Below are 26,535 nucleotides of genomic sequence, written 5' to 3' on the forward strand. Positions count from 1 at the left end.
TGGTTCAAACCGACCATTGTGTGAAAAACATTTCTGCTTCAAATCAAATGGAATATAAAACTTGTATGAAATGTGGAATATGGAACATGAATACAAATATATATATATATAGAGAGAGAGTTGAAATCAAGGTAAGGCAAAACAGAGTTTAAAGAAATACTAGTTTTTTATTTCCAACACGTTCAAGTTCGAAAACTGTCTCTGACATAGCTATCTATTCATTCAAATGAATAACTCCAGTAAATCTCCAATGAAGACATTATGAATTATATTATCATTATCAATAATGATTGTACTCTCTTTGCCAATGAACGCCTGTTTTATTGAAATCCTACTCCGAAAGTATCTCGCTTCCAATCTAGATTATAATACGTGCTTTCATGCATACGTGATTATCAACGACATGACGTATAAAGACACTTTGCGTTTCAAGAGACTTTGAGAAAGTGAGAATTCACGTCTTGTTAGCCACTTACTCGTTCTGGTCTTTTGACTTCTCTCAAGTGCTAATCTTAATAAGTATTCAAATCTAGCTTTCTCTGTCTTAGTCTTTTTCTCTTCAATGTAAGTAGACTTTTTTTCTCAGCTCCATCCATTCATTTGATGCAAAGATCACAGATAGAAAGGGGGTAGAGAGTGGAAGAGAACGGGGTGAAAGACAGAGTACCCCTATACTTTGTTAGATCTCTTTAATGTGTTTCCAGGGCTACTATTACAACGTGTTGTTCAGCTTAACTCGTTTGTGGCTGATAATCGGTGTTGATTGGGAAAGCGGATTTCTAATGTGATTGTTCCGCTATACTGAATCAGTTGTACCAACTGTAGTGAGGGTGGTGTCACACTGTCGCAAAATTGAAACACGATGACACGATCAAAATAACACGATGATACGATCAAAATAACACGATGACACGATCAAAATAACACGATGACACGATCAAAATAACGCGATGACACGATCAAAATAACACGATGACACGATCAAAATAACACAAGGTTCTTAAAAGTACAATTCGCTCAAAGTGCCTCTGAACTTGGGCAAAAAAGCCAATCAAGAGACTAAGAAGAAAAAAGTTGAAACGTACGTAAGGACACACGATAACACAGAAACTACTTTCTTGGCTTGGCAGAGACTTTGCTGCCTGAGAAACTCTATCGGCAATTAATACAATGATGGCAATTCTTGTGCATGCCCTCGAGAAAGACAGCTAGTCTTTAAACTATCAGAGTCGAGTTTGAACAATTTCGTTTATCATGTGTCCATCTTTGCTAAATTTCGCGGCAGTGGGATGCCTGCATCACATGCAGTGTATACCGAAGAAATCCAATACCTCGAAGACCTTCATGAAAGGTAGCATAGTGAGAAGGAATTTGAAATAATTCTTCACTATTTTTTCTTTAAGGGACGTAACTATGTCATGGAGGCTGTACGGGAGAAAAAAAAAACATTCACACATCTTAGTCAAGACTCTAAGAATGTTCCAGTCGTCTTGTTCTTACTTTATTACGGACTATGAAAAAAGTGGCTGAAGTTTGTAAAGGAAGCTTTCAAGTATGGCATTGCATCTTGCTTTAATAGACTTGACTCAAAATATATTAAAAAAAGAAACGTGTGTTATGTCCAATCATGGCGTACGTCAAAGGAAGCCGTTTGGAAACAATTTTCGAATCATACTTGACAAAAATGCTCCGCATTACCTTTTAAAAACTTTAATAACACGTGATGTAACCGCCAGACAAAAGATGGGGTGATGGAAATATCGCATGATGATAATGACGGCTTTCTTCCTATCTGTTGCACTCATGCCTGGTTTGGCAAACATGCTGAGGGAAGGGCAATGGTCTGTCATAAGTCCGTCTAAGTCGATTAGAGGTGTTGCAGTCACAGAGGTATCAATTTACTCATTGATCCGTGAGAACGATTGTGGTGCTTTCTCACGATACCTGTGGCTAACACGCAAGAAGAAAGTAGGGTCCTTTCTAGTCGTTTGATAATTTGTCATCAACATTCAATAGTTTGAAACATTTTCTAACAAACACACTGTGGTGTTAAAATATTATTGTCGAATGGATAGAAACGTCACGTTATTAATAGCGGTAGTAAAGGTTGCTGTGCACGACGACCTTTACTTCAAAGGGCACGAGGCAGTGGTAGAACATAACTATCATCTAGAATAACCTTTATTTCGAGATTTTATTCCGTGTACTATAGTGTGTTAATTGTGTGATTGTATGCCGTAGAAGGGGGGGGGGGACAGGACCACAAACAAGTCAAATCAATATAAGATGCGCTAAAAAGCAGCATGCGAAGTGTGAAGCCAATAGTCATGATGACGATATTTGTTGTTTTTGCATATTGAAATTTAAATTAGGCCATTATCACAGTGCTTTACAAGTAGGACATTTACCTCCAATTTCTTAGAAATCCAAATCTGTACTTTAAACTTACGTCATGCAACGTTTCGCCGATTAACAATCAGCTTCTACTCGCATCCTTCTAGTGGAAAAACGGACCATTTTAATATGCGCGAGGCGGTGCAGGAATTCACGCACTGACGCGCTTTCGGTGCTTGCATTAGACGGTTCGGAATCTCTCGGATCGCCCGGTCCCATGCAGGCATAATCATGTGATAGGATAGAACGGAGGCCATTCTCCCTGTTGAGGCTAGGCTCCTCCACTGGAAGAATGGCAGAAGAAGACGATTGTTTCGGGGAAACGTCTTAACGACGTAACTTTCAAGTCCATTTTCTGATTTATGGAGATTTCACTTCTACTGGATGAACGAAAATCTGTACTAGTGTAGTATAATAGAACAAGATATTCCGTGGCTATTTTAGAGGCAAAGTAATGTGAAAATATAGAGTACAGTAGAGTTAAGATTTGTTGACATTTACTTGAGCAGAAATCACAAAAAGATTTTCCATACAGCTACGCTCTTTTATACTAACATGAGGCAAATATTTTTTAGTGGCAGCGATTCGTTGTCATCGATACTGAGCAAGTAGTCGTCAACCGATCGGTTGAATACATGGTGGAGAAAATACTTAGGCATACAGTACCTTCACTCAAGAGTACGACTTAATTAATCTATATCTGTCTGTTTTTCTTCACGTGTCCACAGTCATTCAACTGGACACAAACAGCAACGCTTCTCGGCTGTATAGAATGTCGTTGGCAAAAGTGTTTTGGATATTTAGGTAGATTACCCGGCTCTTCTGAAATTCCTGTGGTTTCATATCCGTGTCTGTCTATAAGTTTGCAAGAGAGAACGGCGTGATGATGACCTAACCCAGTGTGCAATTCTCCTTGCCATGTTAACGCTAAAACTTTCAACCTTTACTTGTTTGTATTTGCAGGTTTGTGACTAAAAAGCTGCGCCTTGAGCTTGTCAAGTGCAAGGTTGGTGATCGATTTCAATCCATAGAGTTACCGCCGTTCAACTTTGGAAGTGTCTCCTTACATCATCCACCGGTAACAGCCCCAGGTTTTTCTTGACGCAGAACGATGAATGATAAAAACGTCACCACGCTAGATGACGTGTCATGGAACCCAACACGTGGAGATGGGTTGTCAACAGGTGCCTTTGAAACTGTTGACATGGTAACACTTGTACCTGAAGCAGTCTGGACCTGGCAGCCCGTTGAGTGGACCTGGTGGATGATCCTACAACTGGTGCTGAGTATTCTGGGCATCGTGGGGAACTTCCTGGTGATCACTGTCCTATTCCGTCGCAGAGCACTGAACCAATCCACAGACACGCTCATCGGTGCCTTGGCCGTTGCTGACTTCCTTACGTCAGTCTTCATGATCCCCATACCTACAGCGACCTGGGTACCGACGACTTGGATCGGGGAGCTCTACTGCCGGCTTCTCTTCACGTCGTTTTTCCTCTGGATCTGCGTGTCGGGTTCAATTTTCACCCTGACAGCGATTTCAATCGAGCGCTTCATCGCGGTACAGTTCCCCTTTGCTTTCAATCGCCTCCTGCGCAGGCGTCACGTCGTTATCTCCATATTCGTGATATGGGGTTGTGCCCTGGCAGCGGACATCTTCATTGTCCTCACCATTTCGGTTGAATCCTCGAGCAACTCCTGCGCCTACCACTTTCCGTCCCAGGTTTCTCAGGAAATCGCCGGCGTCACGTCCTACCTCCTGCACTTCGTCATTCCCGCAGCCGTCATGCTGATCACGCAGATATTTGCTGCCCGTGCCCTCTACCGACAGTCGCTGCGGTTCCGTGGGGAGGGCGAGGTGAACTCCCGATCTACATCGTCCTACAAGCTCCTGCAAGCCAAGAACAAAGTCCTGAAACTTCTCGTGGTCGTTATATTGATCTTCATTATCTGTTGGGGCCCCAACAGTCTTGGGTACTTCCTCTACAACATCGGCGCAATTGACTACACCTATCTCTACGGCTCGCTCAACAAGATCCTCACACTTCTGGCCTTCTGCAACTCCTGCGCCAACCCCTTCATCTACACGATCCAGTACCCCCAATTCCGTACGGCCATCAAGGAGCTTCTCACTTGCTCACACGGACCAATGGCGGCGCTGTTTGAGAGCAGCGTGGCAGATTCCACCCATACTGGGTACAAAGAGAAGAGCCACACGCAGCTGACTGACATCGCCTCTCGTACATGATCATAAATATGTGACCATATCTCTGAGAGGGGGATTAACCGTAAACAAATCAATTCAGAGAATGCATAAAATATTAGTTGAACATCTCAGTTCAATTTGGGGAAGATCTGAGAATGATATAGATATATTTGCTTTCATCGCTGTACCTGTGGTTAAGAAGGCGTTTTAATGTATCTGTATAATATTATAGTTCAACGAATTCAAGAAAATAAAATGAGAATCTACACAAATGTCACGTCATAATTATGACTAGTAAAAAAAAATGCTCTTGTCTCAAGTTACTAACGTATGTTTATGAATGCTTACCCTTAAAACGGATTTTAAAATTAGTCCTCAAACTTCACTGATGCCTTGTACCAATATTTCTGCATCCATTGAATACGTGTATATAAAATTTGGGTTGAATTTTCGTCGGTGGAAAACTGTTTGTTTCGTTGTGCTTATTTTGTAAAAAATGTGGAAATAAAATCAAACCAGAATCGAAATGTAATTATTGTAAATATGTTAGCGCAAGTTAATTGGGAACGTGCATGGATACACCCACGACGCAACTGTGTACAGGTTTTCAATCCACCAAATCAGAGGAACAGTGCTACAGAAATAAGCAACATCTCATTCTTGAATTACCACCTTTATAATCCACTTCTTATTTTGAACACAGGCTATTAAAGTGGATTAGTGAAAATATAAAGAACTTTATGCAAAGTCGAAATTTATTCAGCACTTCGTATAGGAACAGAGTTGTCTTCAGCAATATAATAATCATAGACATTTAATAAGTTTGCGACCAAACAAAACAAGAGTACATAATAACCGAAACATAACTCAAAGTAAGAAGCCCTGAGTATTTTCTATACTGCCGTACTAAATACTACCATTGAATATTTGTTAAGTCTGTGTATTTTTTATGTTCTTACAAATCAGTTGTTAATTAAGTGTACCAAATCTATATTTGTCTTGTTTTTGTTGTTGTTGTTTTTGCTTCTGCAATTATGCACACTTTGTGTAATGTTTATTGACGCGGAGGTCCGTTGTATTAAAAGTAGGTCTTTGTGGCTCTTAATGGGACTACCCTGCTTTTAAAGGAGAGGGAATGATAGATTAATGAATAAATCAAAGTTGCAGTAAAGTAGCACATTACGAGAGATATAATCTCCTATGTATGAGATGTATACAGGTCTGTGGAAGTGGGGAAGTTAATTGTATTATTTATTTCATTTCAATAATATACATGGTTTCACGAGATTTACAAGTCAAGAAGATGATGCACTTCACTGAAGAAAATAATAATGGACATCGTTGTGCATTGGAATCCCATGGTAATTATTATGTAAATATGTATAAAGACAATATATAGCGCGACTTTTGAACAAATGACCACTACGTACAATGTAAATTTCAAAGTGAGGATTGCAATTAATTGAAGAATGAATAAAGGATTGTTATGATGAGCATGTTGTAAAGATTCTGTCGCCTGCTTATTTCCAGCAGTGCTGCAACAGCGCTTGTGTGATAGTGTAATTGAATGGCCAATGTTCCAAATTAGAATCCCATAAATCATAACACATCAAGAATTAGGATCATATTAACCCGTTACTTCTGAGATTACTCGATTTCCCATTGCTTCAAAACAGGGCGCACCCGGTTTCCATAGCAACGGGTTCAAAACTATTGATCTCATGAAAATAGAAAATGACTGATATGCTTCCGCCATGAAGCATTTTTCCGTAGGTGTTTTAGTGCACATTTACAATGTGAGACAACATTGGTAAAAATGATGAATTAATAAATAACATGTTTGAAGGTCTAATGAAACAACCAAATATGTGTTTTGTGTTATACTTTGTTTGAACCAGAATTTATTTGGATGGCTAAATTTTTTCAGAGAGCAAGTATTCAAGAATTTGGGAGAAATTTTCTCTCGATCCTTGTTCCTTGCTCTTTGACCCTGTGGCCCACATTTTTCTTCAAATAATTACCTAACCAATTAACAGATGATATCCATCAATACTTTGAGCTATTTTCAAAATAATTATGGGAAAATATATAGTGGCATTAAAACATTATTTTCAAGCCTTTGACCACATGACAGAGATCTTTCCTTTACAGAATCACAGTGAGGTAAATCATTTACTATGGTGCCAGCTATTTAGTTTAATTAGGTTTATGCACTGGGTAATTTTCAAGGTATTGATGAAATACTGTGTAATTCCAGCATCAAAATAACATTTTTTTTTAATGCTCACCTGACCCATGAATTCATGACCTGAACATTCACAAGAGAATCATTGTCAGGCTGTACATGCATATGATTATTCTAAGTTTCAAGAAGATAGCTTGATCCATTTCCAAAATGGTGAAATAAAAAGAAAATATTTTACCACTTTCACTTGACCTTTAAACTTTGACACAACAGCCCAAAGTTTTTCCTATAGAATCTTTACGTGGTAAAACATGACTTGTATGTTCTAAAAAGTGCCACGACAATACCTTCTGGCGTTGCATGGGTATAGGGGAAGAAAGTGAAACTTAAATAATTTAATCTTGACCTTTGACCTGTTGACCTTGAACATGTGCACCAAAAGTTGACAGGTACAACTTCGTCCACTCGTACACACGTATGTCTGATTTCATTTGGACACCTCAAACGGTTCTTATATTGCCCTATCAAAAACAATAACAACAATCGATTACGGATGGAAAGACGGACGAACGGACAGATGGACGGACGGACGGACAACCAGAAAACATAATGCTTCTGGCGATACTTCGTTGCGGAAGCATCAAAAACAAAGAAAATCAAAACCACAACCACTCAAGGTGTTGGACTGCAAACACTGGTATGAAGCAGTGCCCGCGCATGAAAGGAAAGGGGAATACAGAAAAAAAGAGAGAAATGCTTATGCAGAAAAGCAAATACCTGTATACAAAACAGTGATAGTACAGAAGTTCCAAGTTTTATTGTTTCTCTTAATTCTTCCCTTGATCCAAAGCGCGTTGTTATGTTTTAGAGAGGGGAACGAAGGGAAACAGCTTAGTGTACGAAAACTTGACAATAATGGTTTTTATATCATTCTTTCCATTTCTACTGAATATCAGCCTTCCCACCATCATGAAAGGTAATGATGCGAATGAAATCATTATAATTGTGGTTGGAATATAAAGATGGACAAACAACCTTGGTACACTTTTTTTTTAATTGGAATGTGCTTGTTCATGTTTCTGTGGATTTATTAGTGTACGACGTGTATGCGCAGAAGCGTGCTATTGCCTGGGGAATGCTATAAGCGACCCGTTCTTCTTCAGTGCTAGGTTAGTATTCATGCAAGGCCTACTATACACAAGGATAGCATAGTGTGTCTTCAAAGTTTGTATACATCTTTGTCATCTTAAAAATATGCTTGATAGTAATGGAACCCTCAAAGAGAAAATAAGAAACATACAACATAAAAAAATAAGAGTTTTGTCTTTGAACTGTCTTGTGATAGAAATTTGTGGCTCCCACAACGGGAAGTGAGTGGAGAAAGGGGAAAAAAAATGTTGACTTCCATTTTTTTTTTCAAATTTGATTAAAGATATTCCACGTCTTATTATCTTCCCACTCACCTTCTTTCAGACTTCAAAGCTTCCATCCGCTTTTCACCTCTCGACCGATTTCTCGCACAGAATCTTTATTACCGGATGTCGCTGCCCCGCAGACAGACACACCCTTTCGTTCTCCTCCATTTTTTTTCTTTTTTACGCATGAGGGCGGGCTTTACCAGAATCGAATCTCCAAGCGGGGCATTGAAAATGAAATCCAATGACAAGCAATTTTAAGGAACCTCTGCTCATATCTTCAAAAGAATAATAACAAGGGAAGGGAATGGCCCCGTGGGATTTGTAACCTTGTTAGTCAAGCTTATTTACATCTTTGACTCACATCCTCCGGGACTATAACTTACGATAATATAAAAGAACGTGAAAACAGCTTCTTTTCAGAAGCTTCTTTAACTCCTTTATCATAAATGTCACGTTTGCACACCCCTTTAGTCGCCAACTTGCCAATGCCAAATACGCATGCTGTGTTTTGCACTTCGCACTAACGAATCAAATCATCAAAATGATATGCCACAGTACATTAGAGAACCAGATGAAATGCCCTTGCTCACAGATATTGACATCAATATTGCAGCAAAGACTGTAGTTTTTTTTTTCTCTGTACCTTTGAAGTGCTGCATTTCTAGCATAAACACTTGCATAAAAATAAACAAGGCTTCGAGAAACAGAATGTACTCCAAAGCGATCATGTCATGCTGTCTCAGAAAAAAAAAAATGTGGCACACGCCGGGTTTACTCTATGGCACGCAAATAGGTACATTAAGAAACTTTATTTTTTGAGAGGAGTTTCATCAAAATAATTATGCAGCTCTGAATTGCACTGAATGCTATCTAAGTAGTTGCCAAAGAGTCTAAATTTTGAAGTTGTAATGTAAGATTACAATCATTTTGTGGGCATAATCATCCAGTTGGTGACCTATTTTAATTCGTCTTAGGAAGATATTGGGGTCATGGTGAAAGTAACAAAAGGTTATATCCGCGATTAGTATGAATTACAGTTTGTCAGAGGACCTATTAAAATCATTGATGTAAGTTATGAATAGCATCGTAAAATTCTGCATTAGTATCATTGTGGGTTTAAAGTAATAACCCCAGATTATAGGTCCCCGTCAAATATTGTTAGCCTGGGCGGAAATTTTAAGCATGGCGCTGTTTAATAGCGTTTTGTTATACTGCAGCTGTAGCTTTATAGACCCATATTGATCTTGTTACAGGTTAATGGTCAGTCCAGCGGAAAGAGAGCGAACGCGTATTCAAGCAAGAGAGAGAGAGGGAGAGAGAGAGAGAGAGAGAGAGAGAGACACACACACACACACAGACTTTGTGAAAGACAGACCAAAAGAGGCAACGCGAAACCTTCTCATTGAAAATAATTAAATGATAGAATGACAAATAGAAGTGATTATCTGTGTTATAGTTATAGGCCACCTAGTAAAGGAACTAATATTCATTTTTTTCATATTTTGATAATAACTCAACAAATAATAATAACTCAAATAACTCAACAACAACACAAAAACACCAAGGACGTTTATTTCAGGGGTGATTTTAAAGTCAACATGACGAAAAACTCTTTAATCTGATTCATACATTTCCCTGAGCCTACTGATTACATATCACAGACATCTAAATACCATTGGATCCCTTGGATTATTTTTTTTTCAAACAGAATAAGGTAGATAATTTTGTCAATGGTGATTTATATTCTATCAAAATATGCTATGTTATTTTAGATAATAATATGATATGATATAACATTGTATTTCATGATGATATAATAAAACATAATGTAATATGACATAATATAATGCCAAGTTATATTACATTACATTGTTTCATATATTATAAGTAATATATCATATTACAATACAGTATTATGAAATACATCATTATGTTATATTATAATATTTGAACGCATTTTCGTCACAAGAGGGCACGTTATGAGAATCTAACAAATTACATGTACAATGAAATTGACATTTGGAGTGAAATTTATGTGTATTAAGAATAAGAAAGGTGTGGGTTTTTTTTCAGTTTGTAACACTTAATTATCTTTACATTATGATTCTCACTGGTGTTTTGATTATTTACAGGCCTTTATTAGCACCAAATTGCAAAACGATGCGAACAATATCATTGTAGGGGTATTACAAGATTTAAAAATATATATATATATATAATGTTCCTGACCATGTGTCTGTGTGTTTGTGTGTGATCGACAGTGTGCGAGTGTGCATTGCTTGTATGAACGTGTGTGTGCATGGGAATGTCTTGCTTCCGACTTATATGTCTTTATTTCAAACCCAGTGAAACCTAAGCCGTTGCCCTAGATACCCCTCCCCCCCCCCTCCTGTTGTGTGCTCATCGCAATTAAAATGCTGGGTAGGAAGGATACATAGAGAGAAAATAGTGAGAGAGTGGGGTGGGGGTGGGGGATGGTGGGGGGGGGGGTGGTGGATGAGCCAGAGAAGAAAAACAGAGATCATTGACTGTGATCAGAGGGAGAGAAGAGCTGTTCAATACTTTGGCAAATATGCCAAATATAATGCTTGCATCAAAAATTTTGCGTGAGTGCATGATTGATAGGACAAGAAAGGTAATTGCTTACCAATACCCAGGTAATGGCTTACAATGCCCATTTCAAGGGCTGAATGACCATAGCATGCATTTTCTCCCTTTACTCTGACATTACGCCTATCACATCCAATGGCAATCTTTATGCACAGGATGTCTATAAGGCATTTGAACTAGTGGTCCTCAATGGGTTAGGCAGTAAGTAATTTGGTGAGTGCAGATTCGAGAGTGCGCTGGACAAAGAGGATCCTTCGGAAAATGCATTATATCTTTATTGTAGCACTATTCCATATCGCTTTTGTTGAAGTGACAGAAGGACGATCATGCAAGATGCTTTGATCTAAATGGCATAAAGTTTTTGTCACTTCTTTTTTTATCTCGTTCCTTCTCCTATAGCCTACTGAGTGAGAGAGACGTTGAATATTCTTATAGTTTTATTTTCTGGTCAAAATAGCTAACAACAAATAATATCAGTGGAAGGTCGCCTCTGATGTAAATGGCATAGAGTTATTGTTATTTCCTTTTTTTTTAATATTCTTATAGTTTTATTTACTGGTAGCTAACAACAAATATCACTGGAAGGTCGCCTCAAAAATTGGACGAAAGGACGTCATTGGTTGATGCATTTTGATTTATCACTGAATTGCGGGCAGGACAACAGAAATAAACTAACTCGCCTTATCAATGGTGATGGGCTCGAGCAGGATGTTTCAGCACAAGTCGGTTACGAATATCTTTATAGATATGATTTGTTTTGAATTGATTTAGTCTCTCTGTATGGCTATTTTTTACAATAAAAAATCAATTTTCAGCAATTTCATTATACATTCATATACAATTATGACATAACATATAGGAGGATCGTGTGTGTGTGTGTGTGTGTGTGTGTGTGTGTGTGTGTGTTGTATGCGTGTCAACTGCAGACTTGTTAGGCAGTGACAACCGCGCTTGTTATAACCATTGTTGTTTGTTTAACTTACTATTGAACAAAAATTATCATTGGGCTATTATAATCTAAACATAAACTTTTGAATTGAAAATTGAAGTCGGATTCTAATATCACTGTTTCTATATACTCTATTATGATTTCAATTCCGGAATGTGTTTGAAAACATCATTCTTAATAATTTGTAACAATTTTAATAACATGGTTCGATACTATTTTATACTCAGAGAACAAATGCTACTCTTGCAGCTATCTGTTTTGTCACGTAGAATAAATCTGCACTTAATTGAATCCTCTATCATTAGCATAGACAGTTTAAGTTGCAGAATTGTTAAAAGCCTTTTTGCTGCAAAGATTCATAACTGATTCCTAAAACTGCATCACATTTTCGATCAAAAAAATGTTCCTGATTCCATCTCAAATTAGCATAAAAGTACTTTTTTCTCTATGATTTTGTGCATCTCCTTTGAGTATAACCGGTTCTATGCCATCTGTTTCCAACATCAGAGTTTCAATATAAAGGCTCATGAACACCATAATCATTATTAGAATTCGTGATCTTTTACAAATATTTCAAATGGATAGTGACAGTTAATCATCATCAAAAGAAAAAAAAATAGTTTGTTTTAATGAGACTCCACTCGACTCCTAACACGACATGATATATCATTTTCAAAGAAGATATGTGTAAAACTCTCACAAATGTTTTAGAGGTATTGTTTACCATTGGGAGCAGTGATTTTAAAAAGTGTTTTGGTTTTCAGATTTGATGCATATGTTTAGGTCACTTGTATGACAAAATATCCAACCATATAAAAATTTTGCAATGAAGCCTAAAATATAAGGAGATGTCACTATTTATTATAACTAAACCATAACTGCAGATGGTTTAGTCTAGAAACAATTTCACTGAAACTATTGTTCACATTTTGTATACTTCTACAATACATAACATTGATTATAATGATTAAAACTTTTACATTGGCTGTTTCTATCTGAAAGTCACATCTTATAGCCATTTTCAGCACTAAAGGTTTTTTTTTTCATATGCAAATGGTAAGTGATGCCTTCAAGTGTTAACTTTGCTTTTAACAGAATGATCAATCTAATATATATATATATATATATATATATATACATATATATATTATATAAAAACCTGAATATAAAAACGACCAAAGTCCATTACAGACAAAAAAAAAAATAGAAATCACTAAATAATTTTACTTATGTTTTTAGTTTTTTTCGGTTCAGTGGAATGTTATTTATAAATATCTGAACGTAAAGTTCAGATATATATATATATATATATACAATGTATATATATATGAAGAGTCTGTTCGCAAAAACCGATAAGTCCATATTTGCCAAATGGAGATATTTGCAATTAAAGGTCAAGAAAAATAAAGAGAATAATAAGAAAATTTTTGCTTCTTTTGACCATAACTTATATGTATAGTGACCAATATATCATTTAAAAGGTATCATTTTGTACTTTATGACAGAGACCGTACTTCAAAATCTTCAAAAATGGACTTATCGGTTTTTGCAAACAAACTCTTCATATATATATATATATATATATATATATATATATATATATATATATTATATGTGTGTGTTTGACCGTGCACCACAAAACGAACAAAAAGTCGCACACACTGATTTTGTGTGAGGACTGAAAATAGGTGAAATGGGTCAACCAAGCCAATGTTGACTTTGTCATATTTTCTGAAAGAGCAAGTCTTCTTCTACATCATGTTAAAATTTGAGATCATAAAACGGACAGGAAAGTGTGCTTTTTAGCCGTTTTTCTGGAACATTATTTGGCAGAGTAGTGTGATTAATTGTGGCTTTACAGTCCCGTTTTCATTTCTTAAAAACCTTGTACACACTCTTCACTTTCATCAAGTCCTATAACTTTTGAAAGGATAGCGCTACTGCTTTGAAAGTTGGCATTAATTAAGGACAGAATGTGTTAATAAGGCATGATCAATTTCAATTAAATATGATAATCCCTTCATTGTTGTTCCTCCGCTGGTTTACATCCTTCTTTATTTTGTCCCATTCATTGCACAGCCAGCACGGCTTGGTAAAGATTAAGCGCTTGAATAGACACTGTACTTCAGAGCCTCATTTCTCAGTTCACACTTTTCCTGAGTTTGTGCCTTCTTTCCAATATTTAGATAGGTTAGGAGAGTCGATTTCATTTGAGTTATACATCATTTTAACGCTAAAAGTATGCTCTTTCAGAATATGCGCTTACCTAAAATTTCAAGTCTGGCAACTTTTTGTTAGTTTTGTGGTGCAGGGTCACATATATATATACACACATACATATAATATATATATATATATATATATATATGTATATATATATATATATATATATATATATCATACTTAAAGATGTTTGTATTTTTCAATAGATTTAGTTCCTATTGGAAGCAATTATGAAAATATATTTGAGTATCTTTATAGATAATCACTTCCAGACGTAAAGTGGCAACCTGTCGCTGATTGCGTAAGATTTGGGAGACGGAAAGACAGTTCCTTCTCAGAGTGCTTCGCAGAGAATAAAATCATTAACATTTCCTTCATAGACGAATAAAACAACGAACATGTATATATGCAAATAGATTCCTCATATTACATCTCATTCCAGTAGACATAAAATACAATTCAATTAATTTCAATTCGAATGGAATTCTATTTCCATTAGCACATTTCTTTTGATGTGAATAACACAGCATGTGAATGTGAATAAACAGCAAAAAGATCTTTCATACGTTGTATTCAACATATGGCAATATAATGATCACAGTAATTTGATAGACAAGGGCGACATGCCTGACATGCCTGTAATCAAATTTGCCTTTCTCACGTCGAACTAGAGAATCAGACAACCGTATGCGCAGCGAATGTTCGACGTGAAATAGTGTATATCTTATATTTAACTATAAAATATGCATAAACACACACACACACACACACACACACATTCACAAACACAGAGTTCCCAATAAAGCATTGACGTGGAGCATCATTCTATAGAAAGCTGCCAATAATTGAGCTAAATTGGTCAGTTCAAACGCAATAAAGAAAAAAAAACCTTACCGTTAATATCAAGACACCGCATGTCGTATGGACACGCAGTCCATCTTCGCTGTAACAGAAGACGAGGTAACCGTGTTGACGTAACTCTAAATGATAACATATTAGAGATTCAATGTGTTGTGGTCATTGAAAATTTCCCACTTACACGGTTCACCTCAGTAAAACCTTTTTCACTGTTTTTTTTTTCTATCTTTACTTTCTGGTGGAATTAAAAAAAAATCAACAACACACAAATAGACATGTATGGTCATTATCAGTCAGTGAGCATCAAAGGTACGTCACTAATTGATTGCGCATTCTTCGACTGGAAGAGGGGGTGGGGGCGGAGCATGAGGCCTCACCATCGTCTTTTGCTATTGGTCGACGACAATCACGTGACGTTGTCTCCAGGGGATGGCTTCGGTTTTAATTGTATTTCAGCATCACAGCCACTCCATGTGCCCACTATAAAGAGAAAAGTCGCAAAGTGCTCTACTGAAATGAGCACTTTCTGTTTGGCTAAACTGTGCAGAAGATTTAAAAAAAAAGTTGAACTCAACGCTTCTGCCTCCGTTCTTGATCATAACACATTCGTGAGACGATTCAATCGTAAAGTGTTCGGTAAATACAGTAGAACGTGAGATACTCGATACGCATTAATCAATGTTAATTGATTTGCGCCGGCCACTGTTGTATAGTGGAAAATTTTCTCCGTCAAGGATCCAATTTTGGTATGCCAATGCTGCAACTGTTCGATATGAGCCGAATAACGTCAATGATGACTGGACAGTAATTACAGAAAAATTACAGAGTATATGAGTTCCATCGATGAAAACCCGCATGACCGGGATATCGATATTTTAAAGTAACAGCCACGTCGATACTGAACTTTGTAGATTGGTACAAGATTACATATCGCTGATGCAGGCCAGACTGAATGTTATATAAGCATACTGTGATTTCTTCCGGTGACTCATTTTACACTCCAGATCCTGAAAAAGAAAAAAATAATAATCGTGAAATCATGTTGGTAACGCACATCACAGCCATAGCTTACCAAGTCGTCTTATTTGTGATAGGCGTCCCCGGCAACGCTCTTATCATCCTCACCTACGGAAAACGCCGAAGCCAAAGCGGGAACTGCGTGTTTCTCGTCGCACTCGCACTGGCCGACATCGGAGTGTGTCTCATGGCTCCTGTGGTCATTGTCCACTACGTGTACTACTATAACAGCCCTGGCAATGTCTTCTGTAAGTTTCGATACTACACGAACCACGGTTTGATTTACGTGTCGCGCTTTCTGACCATCGCCGTCGCGGTGGAGCGCTACCTGGCAGTGTGCAAGCCGTTCTCCAAGCGCCTGGGTCCTCGTGGAGCGGCCATCGTGGCATTGATCTGTGTACCCCTCGGCTACACCATGACAATACCGATTGCCCTGGCGTTTCGAATCCGAGACCTTCCCGGGAACAGGACGATCTGCTACCCGGACACGTCCGAGCCAGCGATCTTCTACTCTCTCCGCGTCACTTTCCCCATCGTTTATCTGGTCGGGCTGGCGGTGGTTGTCGCATGCTACGGTATGATCTTCAAAGTTGTTCGCGAGCAGCTTGTGATACGGGCCAAACTCTTTGGGGACGGCGCGATGTCGTCCGCTAACCGCACTCTGGGGACTCAGTCTGTGTCAGAAATCAAGCTTAGCAACAGCCACCACGAGACATCTTTCACGAACGTGCAGGAGGTTGATGTCGAGCAGGGGAAATCTACAAAAGACGTTCACCTGTCCGTAGTGGCGCCTGCCTCCATCCCTTCGACGACGGACAAGTTTGTCAATGACGTACCGCCTTCGACAGCTACCGACCCTCTGTCGCAAAAGCTTAAGATCCAGGGAAACGAGGAGAGTGTCAAGGGGCCGCCCGAAAACTCTGAAGGGGAAGAGTCATCAAAGCAGGTGAAGCAGAAAAAGAAGACGACATCGAAAGCGCCGTCCATCGACAGTACGACAAAGATGCTCCTCATCGTAACCGTAATCTATTTCCTGTCGTCGGCCCCCCAGCTGATCACCCTGGCCATCCCTTCGGCGATGATGGCTGAGTTCCAACGTTACCACTACGAACTCTACCAGGTGTTTGTCTTTGTACGTAGCATGATTACCATTAACCACATCGTGAATCCCATCGTTTACGGATTCATCAACGAGCGTTTCCGCAGGGATTGTCTCGCTGCTTTGCGGGGCATCAAGAAAAGCCTTTGCAGAAATTAGAATCTTCAACTTTTAAAGGCGATGGCTAGTAAGTGATCAGTGGGAGTCAGTGGGAATGCTGGGGAATGATTGTTACAATTCTCGTTGGATTTATTTAAGAGTACATTATATATCTATTGTTGTGTGAAATCATTTGCTTCAGAACGGTCTCATATTCAAGTAATGTGCAGTTTAATGCCCCGTCACTATGTGCAGACCTGCTAACCTGGAAACATTAAACTGCACATTACTTGAATATGAGACCATTCTGAAGCAAATAATTTTCACACAACAATAGATATATAATGTAGTCTTGAAATAAAATGAATCCCATAAGGACTGGAACAATCATCCCCAGCATTACCACCGATTCCCACTGATCAGTTACTAGCCATCCCCTTTAAAGTCTATGTACTCTTGACATTTTATTGTTTGATGTTGACACATTTTTGCACCTCTGCACGTAATTATCATTATTGAGATCTTGATGGAAAGAACGCAATTTGTTTTTATCAAAGATATTGTAATATTCTCACAAGAATAGTTGATGCATTTGATAATAATACCTTGTAGATCCATTCATGATTTATGCAAAATCGGGGCCGTAAGCTGCTGGGTGGGGAACCAGATGCCTCATCCTCCCCTATTTCATTTTTCAGTTAATCTCCCAAATACTATACTGTTTTCGAAATGGAATGACAATATAAAAAGAAAAAATGTTCAAATCTATTTCAATGTTAACATTATGCTGACAATTCAAAGTGTGTTGAACATGGATGATACTTATTTACCAACACCACCCCTCCCCCCCCCCAAAAAAAAAGACATGCACACACAAGTCTTCGTACTCACTTTGGTGAATTCTACAGAAAATTTAAGACATGAATCTTGAGTGAGATGAAGGTTCAATAAGTGATTTCTATACAAGGAGATTTTAGTATGTCACAGAAGGAAAGTTTTTTCATTAAACAGTTGAAGAACGAATTTAATTTGATAACTGAATATTTTATTCATTGATAACTGAACAATTTACAATGCATAATTGAGTAGATATACTCCCCTATTGAACATTCAACTTGTGGTATTTTCATTACATCCATTACGTGATCCAAGCTTCGAACAGAAATAATGATGAATGGATAAATTAATTTTTTTTTCTATTGTACGATATGAACGAAAAAATCGTCAATATAATAGATAGTAAGTTATATGCTTTTTAATTCATTGTCCTATGTATCCGCATCTTCTAATAGTCCAAATTTATGATTTTTCTTTTTGTAAACAGATACAAGCTTTATATCATTATTGTACAAGGCTAGTTGTATTCATATATGAATTATAGATATAGATTCGGATATTGTGAAGAAAAGTAATTACAAATCTCAATGAGACAACATTGTAACATTGTTGAAGTATTGATAAACACCCAAAAGCGTCTTCAGTATCATTTTATTCAATTTAATCCAGTTCAATCATACTGTATTTCCATCCAATAAATGGTAAGATAGAACACAACGAATACCTTTGACAAGACCAGTTGTAGTGTTTAACGGTTTGTAAGAAATAAATTTCATCAGTACACTACAACATAGAAGTATGCTGATGAATGACTATGTTTATGGTGAAAGGAGAATGCATACTTCTAAATGGTGACAAGGTGGAAAAGTTTGATCTACTGCAAAGCACAGCTTGTTCAACGCGGGTCAACCGAAAAAAAATGTCAGTAACATCCACAATTTATACATGTACACAGTTGGAATATTGATAACGACATATATATATATATATATATATATATATATATATATATATGTATATCTATATATATATATATATATATATATATATATATATATATATATATCAGTGCTATTGAAGCATAATGTGCTTGTCTTTGGTTGTAAAGATCACTTAAAATTTGACGCACCAGAACGGCACACTTTAAGTCAAAACGTTTATGATCACAGACAAATTCTATGTAAGTATGAATTCTGGACAGTTTTATCCATAACAGCGAAATGAGACAATTTCATTGTATTAAAACAATTTTATATCAATGGCAGGACGGTAAAGACCGTTTAAAGTAAATGTATGAAGTTTTATAATTGAAGAGTTTGTTCGCAAAAACCGATAAGTCCATTTTTGAAGATTTTGAAGTACGATCTCTGTCATAAAGTACAAAATAATACCTTTTAAATGATATATCGGTCACTACATACAAAGGTACATATTTAAAGTTATGGTCAAAAGAAGTAAAAATTTTCGTATTATTCTCTTTATTTTTCTCGACCTTTAATCGCAAATATCTCCATTTGGCAAATATGGACTTATCGGTTTTTGCAAACAAACTCTTCAATTATTGTTTCCTATCATCATTATTATCACTGTCACTACCATGATATACTATTGTGATATATATATATATATATATATATATATATATATATATATAATGTAATATGATGTAGTATGATATAACATGATATGATATAATATATTAGAATATATGATAATGCAATTATCACCAATGTTGTAATATTTATCAATGTCTGTATAATATGTTAAGCGTTAGAAACCGTGAATATACGTCTGTAATTTGCCATGGGTTACCTGTCATGCATTACCTTCTATAGAGCATGCAACGACAGCACTTATTGCTTAAGCATGTTAAGGGTCTTCAAACAGTGGATAAAGAAGACCTTGTTACCATCCTCCTCCTCCTCATTATCATCATTATAACTATCATTGTTATTATCATTATCATTATCATCATTACTTCTATTATTAGAAGTAGTAGAAGTAGTAGACTTATGTATACTAAACAAATTAGTTTTATGAATACTACTATCATTACCAAAATTATCATAATTGAAGTGTTGTTGCAGTTTAAAAAGTAAAATGCACGACAAACTTTTCAGAAATGATGTTAATATATTATTGGAAGATACACATGGTGTTCTAATCCCTTTATTTCAAAGTTGGCGAGAAGTATTATTTATGACTCGACAACCCAATGAACCAATACCGTTTCAAACTACATGTATTCGCCATGGATGGACAATTTCTTCTTGGTTAACGCTAGAGACTGTCAACATTAAAAGGGTATTATTTGCTTCAGAATGGTCTCATATTCAAGTAACGTGCAGTTTAATGTTTCCAGGTTAGCATGAATGTACAGTGACGGGGCGATCGTTAACGGCCCGTAGATGTAGATGGAGATGTCTGATTAAGAATGTTATGATTTTGTAAACCACAAAATGATGACTGTAATAAAGACAGCGGTAGTATAGATGATAATATATAAAAAATGGCACTTTGGAATTTGACACATAGCTATTACACAACAGCATATTCATGACGATTAGAATGGGAATGGTCATGAGCACGTCACCTTATGTGAAGGCAACCAAAATAGTAATGGTAATAATGTCAGCTATAAAGACTTGCATACATTCATAAATAACAATGTCTTTTGATAACTGTAGTAGAAGGGGCAATGCGAACATAAGATCGTTCAAGAAATCGCTTTAAAATACTTGTCTTCTTTCTAAAAACGTTCACTACTTTTTTTTCTTGCTTTTTTCAATGTCAACGTATAAGCACAAGAGATATTGAACTGTGTGCCGAACAAATTCGTCGAACGCCATGAACTAGGGAAGGAAAACACACAAAGTGGATGACAATGAAGGGAGTTTATTTACTGAAGAGATATTTTCAAGCATAGTCAACACGTTCTTCTCTTTCCAGGTGAGGCGCCCGATACAAGGGTAGGCCTGCGTGTTTCTCGCAGAGGCAACACGCTCTTGATGACATTGATATGAGCTTCTTCAAAGCGAAGGGATGAAGGAAGGTGACCTCTTGCTACACAGGAATAAGTATTTGTTCTTTTTGAATTATACAAGTAATAATCAAGGGTGATTCGATGCGTTTGTCAACATGTCTAAGACTGATGACAAGTGTACATGGTAGAGGCAAGAAAGGGATGAGATTACCGTTGAGTGCACACGGCTTTCCATCTTTGGGGACTTAGAGTTAATGGACTTGGGTGCGTGATCATCATAATCCAAAAAGAAAAAGGGGAAAAAAACGAATAGAGAAAGATGCAAGCTTCCTAGTACTAATACTATTTGTCGAAATCGATAAGATGCAGGCTTTAAAAAACGGAGAGAAGTGTCACTTTTTTTCTTTTTTTTTTACTTATTTAGGTGGTCCAAAGCAACAATTTGTTACTACGGTTTCGCCATGTTCGCGTTTTTCTGTACGTGCTCCACTCTAGCATTTTCCCCAATTGTTAATGTTAGTTGTTTTTTATATCACGATAGGGTGGGGTGGGGAAATGAATAATGATCTGTTGCATTTAATAAAATGAATGGCAAACCTGTCATAACTACAGATGGGTCTTGATACAAGAATATCCTTTACATACCACCGACTTCAGACTCCGATTCACAAGGAGTTTCGCATGTGATTTTGGTTTCCTCCAAAAAGCAATTCCCTGCTAATGCGCGGCTTGTATACCCGGCGACTAAAGCTAATGACTTTTATTATTGATTCTGATATGAGTGTACTAGTACTTGGCGCCTATGAGCTTTACAAGTTAAGCAGTGATATTTATGAAATGCAAATGGTCAATAGCACAATCAGGGTATCCAGTTGTGTAACAGGGCAAAAATGAAAAAAACTTGGTGAAAATGCTTTTTTTGTTGTTTGTTGTAGCTGAGTGTTCAAATTTTCATTTCATGTAAAGAACGAGTCAAAATTTTGCATTAAACTGCGCATAAATTAGCATTTAAATTAGGGATGTCGAATTACATTGAAATGACTAATATATTGGAAAAATTCATTAAAAAAAAGGATAATGTTTTTTTCATCTGATAATGCTGTTAGATATTCCTGATAAATATCTCTTTCATTCACCACCAGCACATAGCCATGACATATCACAAAATATGAATGAATTTCATATTTTCACTTCTCGAAATGGATGATCAATTTTGTAGGCATTATTTTGAATTCAAATAAAACCACTTTTACATATTTTATCATATTTCACTTTTGCCAAAGAGTGAAGAGGCGAAACTTTCAGGAATAGGTGACAGACATATAGTGGCCATTATTGCAAATTTTTATGAAATTAGGGCCGGTACTTTGGAAGATATTATATTTTTCATCAAAAAATTATCTGTACAGTTTGACCTTGAATGTGCGCACAGTGTTTAGATCAATTCTCATATTTGTAAACACAGATAGAAGAATGAATGTGAGATTTATGATGACTTGAGTTGATATCCAAGCTGTGACAGTCAAACAATGACATATATTTAGCCAAAATACTATGTTTTTGCTTATGATATCTTTAGAAATTGAACAAGCATTGAAATTGAACACTGAACACTTATCATATGACCTTCATGCAGTATAACATGGGCGTGTATCGCACTTATTTATGCTCAGCAATTTGTAAACATATAAAAAAATAAGTTCCTATTGCTCAAATTTGCTAAAATTTTCACACAATAGATTTCTACATATGTACAATTCATGGTTAAAAAAACAAGGATATTCAATAAGGGGAAAAGAGTCTTTAAAGTAGTCAAATTAGGATATACCTCACTGAAAATACTGAAAAACGGCTGCACTTATTTTACTCAGCATTTGAAAATGGCTCAAAACTCAAAACTGGCTGAACATTTATTGGCAAACAGCGCACCATATTGTAGTGTGTCTTCAGTACTTTCAGGAAAAGCAGAAAAATAAGCTGTTTCTCCATGTATAGCTGTACAGCATGGGTTAAAAGGTCACAATGTCACAAAAATAAGCTAGCATTACACTCCTACCAGGATGGGACTTCAGACCTTATAACTTTCTCCAGCTGAAAGAACCACTGTTTTTTATTGCATGCAAGCAATGCCAGGAAAAAAATCCATTAATTTGATACCAAACACACAGGGGTAGACTTAAAATATGGACCTCAAATCTTGATTTTACGTAAGTTGTAAAACGCTTTTTTTTTGACGCATTACGTGGGTTTTGGGGGACTTTTTGGTAATTAACCTTTAATAATTAACAGTAAATGAGAAGAAATTAGCTATTGTTTTACCACATGTGATTACTGATGTCTTAGCATGCTGCATGTGAATTTTTAAGTCAGTTGGTGCATTCTTTTAGAAGTTACAATTTTTTAAAGTGAGAAAGTCATGATTGCATACCCTGATTGTGCTTATCACCAAATACATTCAGTAATCAGAAGCCAAGTGATACTTTAACTGGGGATTTCCGAATTATTGGAAAGTAACTGTATGCACTTCCATCGTCTTTTAGGAGATAATTTGTGTCTCAATTGTTGAGTTCACCTTCGACGTTGGTAAACATCATGCATCGTTATGTGTTGGCTGCGCTAGCAATATAGGACATGGTTTAGATGCAGTTGTTGATGTTTTTGTTACTGCATATAGGGAGAAAAGCCTTCTTTAATAACCTGTTACAATCGCAGAATGAAAATAAGCAAGCTTGAATTTGAAAATAAGATCCTCATCAAGCCATCATGATTATGATGTTTTATCGCAACAGTACTGGACCTGAAATCTAGCAGTAAACATGCTGCTGCAAAGATATTTTGCTTGCAGCAAAGAAAAAGAAAAGGAAAGAAAAGGAAAGAAAAAGTGGGAAGTAAGAGTCCTGTGGCAGGTTGTACAGGAATGCAACACTTCATACAATAACAAGAATTTAGAGATATGACAATTATTAAGGAGTGTATTCAGACACTCCCCTATAATAGAAAGGGGACCTCGGATGATTTTCAGACTTTTACATTTGAACAACTATTTCGGGCTATATGTGTGAACCACACTTAAGATATCACTCTTTCAAATGAAATTGCAATATTTAAATTTCATTGTCTAAATTATCTTCTGATGTCTTTAGGTAAAGCAAGGCCTAGCATTTTGCAAAGGCGGCTCGCAATGGACTCGCATATAACGGCTGGCGGTGAACCCACGCGCACATAGCGATCGAATGGGAGCGAGCTGCTCTCGTTGCTCGCCGGTCGCGCGCTGTGTGTACGCGTGCTGAAATTATAGCGAGCTGAATTTGCAAAAGGCTAGCCAGTCGCGCGCTATGTTTGCGTGTGCTGAAATTATAGCGAGCTGCCTTTGCAAAAGGCTAAGCAAGGCCCGATATTAAGTTCTTTTTTTCTCTCTGTACTGGTCCGCTTGGGACTTTAAAACCTTTGAATTTTACATTTGGAGAACCAAAAAGAAATGGATAGCGGTCCGAAATAAAAATAGAAACAAAAATTCGTTTTAAATTCTATTTGTCCGGTGGGACTACCAAAAGATAGCCTTTCTGGAAACTTTGTGGTCCTACATCAATTTTTAGTGACCCTGGGCCACGATCGTACCGCTAATACCGAGTCCTAAGTTTAAGCATTTATAAGATTTTATATGGATTTCCCTTTTATATATTAACCTTTGTGACTTTGAGCCTATCCTTTTTTATCTTACTAGTTTGCTGAAAACTTTCAATTTTAGTTATTGTAGTGAAATGTGTCCTTTATTCTGTAGTCCCCACCTATTTTGAAGTATTGATTAAAATGAATAAGATTATTACTGTTATTTTCAAAGTGTCTCTTGAGAAAGGGTCAAAATAAAGCACTAAAGTGGTATCCATGTACTTCTACTTTTCTCAAGTTGTTGCTCAAACTAAGGTACGTGTGTGTATGTGTGTTTGCTTATGTGTGTATAGTTTGTCTACACAGCTGGTCTACTTCCCACATCCTACACCCTATAACAGTTTTGTCCAATGTCAGTTTCGTTCAATGCTCATTTGGTGCAATGTCCAGTTTGGCTAATTATCGCGCCGTCAAATGCCCAGATGGTCTATCATTTCATGTAAATGTTTTCACTTTAAAGGGATTGTATACTTTTGGTTGAGACCTTTTATTTAAGGTTTCAAAATTTTTTTCTATGAGATAATGAGAAACCTCTTATGAAACATGAAAGACCAGGTAATTCTATGAGGAATTCAACATTTTTTGATGAAAATTGGTTCTGAAATAGCCGAGATATCCCCCCCCCCAAAAAAAAAAGAGCGATTCTAATAAAATGTGGGACCCACACTTTGTTACGATAGCTTTATTTTACTTTAGGGTTTTCTTTTATGTTTCAGTCATTCCAAACCCGATTTTCATCAAATAAAATTTGAATTCCTTTTAAAATGGAATGCTCTGTACTATATCATAAGTGTTTTCTTAGTATCTCGCAAAAAGTTAAAAGCCCAATTCTCATCTCACCCAATACTGAACCATCCCTTTAATTTCGTCTAATATCACTTTGCCTACTACCAGCTAGTGTAATTTCATTTAGTGTATTTTTCATTTGCTACAATGGACAATTCGTCTAATTATTGTTTGGTGTACTACCCGTTTGGTCTATATTTCTATTTGGTCTATACAGGACTGTTACTCAATTGGTCTATTTCCATTTGGTGCACCAACCAATCAGTCTGATTGACATACTTTTATACAATTTGGGCTACTTACTATTTGATTTAATTCTCTTTTGGTCTAATTCGAATAGGGCTACTCTCATCTCGTCCACAGGTTGATTTAAGTTCAATTTTATATCTGCATTCCAATGTCAATAGAAAATAACATAAGTTGATAAAGTGTCGGAATAATAGGGTTATTTTCATGCACACACATTACTTGAGGCAATCGTAGGAGAAACTTCTAAACAGAGAGAGAGACAGAGAGAGGAAAAAGAAGACATAAAGCAATGTCAAATTGAAGCTACAAATCGGATCATATACTTTTGATAAAGTTTATATACATTGTGTGTATATATATATATCGAATGGGTCCATCGCTGATGGCCCCAGGTTGCAAGTACACAAGTACATTTCAAACATAATATATAAGGGAGGATGCTTCAAGGAAATGACAAGTTAGGAAAGATATGGAACATGAACCCACACAGATAAACACACACACACACACACACAATCATCAGTATCACGTTAACTCGTCACAAGCAAAAAGTTTGAAACTAGTATGAGATTACTGTGTTTGATGCCAGAAAATTCATGTCACCTTTTTTTCTCTCTTTCACTTCAGTTGGATCAACCGGGCGTCGCATATACTACTTACCTATAATAACATGATTTTTTTTCCCGCACACTTTTCCCTTTTTGCTTTTCTATATTTTTTTTCTTTAGTAATATAGCAAATTAAAATATATTCAAATTCGATTCAAATATACTGAAAGATAAACATTATGAGTATTTTTCGTCTCATATAGGGGAATTTCTTCTTTTCCACCTATGGTGTAATTATTTCGAATTATTTGAAATTTACATAATCATTTATTATTATTCATAGAGATTGATATTCGATGATCCATTTTCTCAAACCTTGTTTTGTTGCATTTTCTGAATGCTGCA

The 26,535-nt window shown here is 36.6% G+C and overlaps 2 protein-coding genes across 2 annotated transcripts; both read left to right on the plus strand.

Annotated features, from left to right (window-relative positions):
• The first annotated feature begins 3,505 nt into the window (after positions 1 to 3,505).
• On the plus strand, positions 3,506 to 4,642 carry LOC139708397 (apelin receptor-like). The gene has a single exon (XM_071620350.1). It carries the CDS (start codon positions 3,506 to 3,508, stop codon positions 4,640 to 4,642), a length of 1,137 nt encoding a protein of 378 aa, XP_071476451.1.
• An 11,240-nt stretch (positions 4,643 to 15,882) lies between these two features.
• LOC139708398 (uncharacterized) lies at positions 15,883 to 17,118 on the plus strand. The gene has a single exon (XM_071620351.1). The coding sequence runs from the start codon at positions 15,883 to 15,885 to the stop codon at positions 17,116 to 17,118; it is 1,236 nt and encodes a 411-aa protein (XP_071476452.1).
• Positions 17,119 to 26,535: the final 9,417 nt, after the last annotated feature.

The sequence above is a fragment of the Diadema antillarum genome, unplaced genomic scaffold (assembly GCF_040938485.1).
Source record: "Diadema antillarum isolate AM-2024a unplaced genomic scaffold, OU_Dant_1.0 seq00001332_RagTag, whole genome shotgun sequence".
NCBI classification, from domain to species: domain Eukaryota; kingdom Metazoa; phylum Echinodermata; class Echinoidea; order Diadematoida; family Diadematidae; genus Diadema; species Diadema antillarum.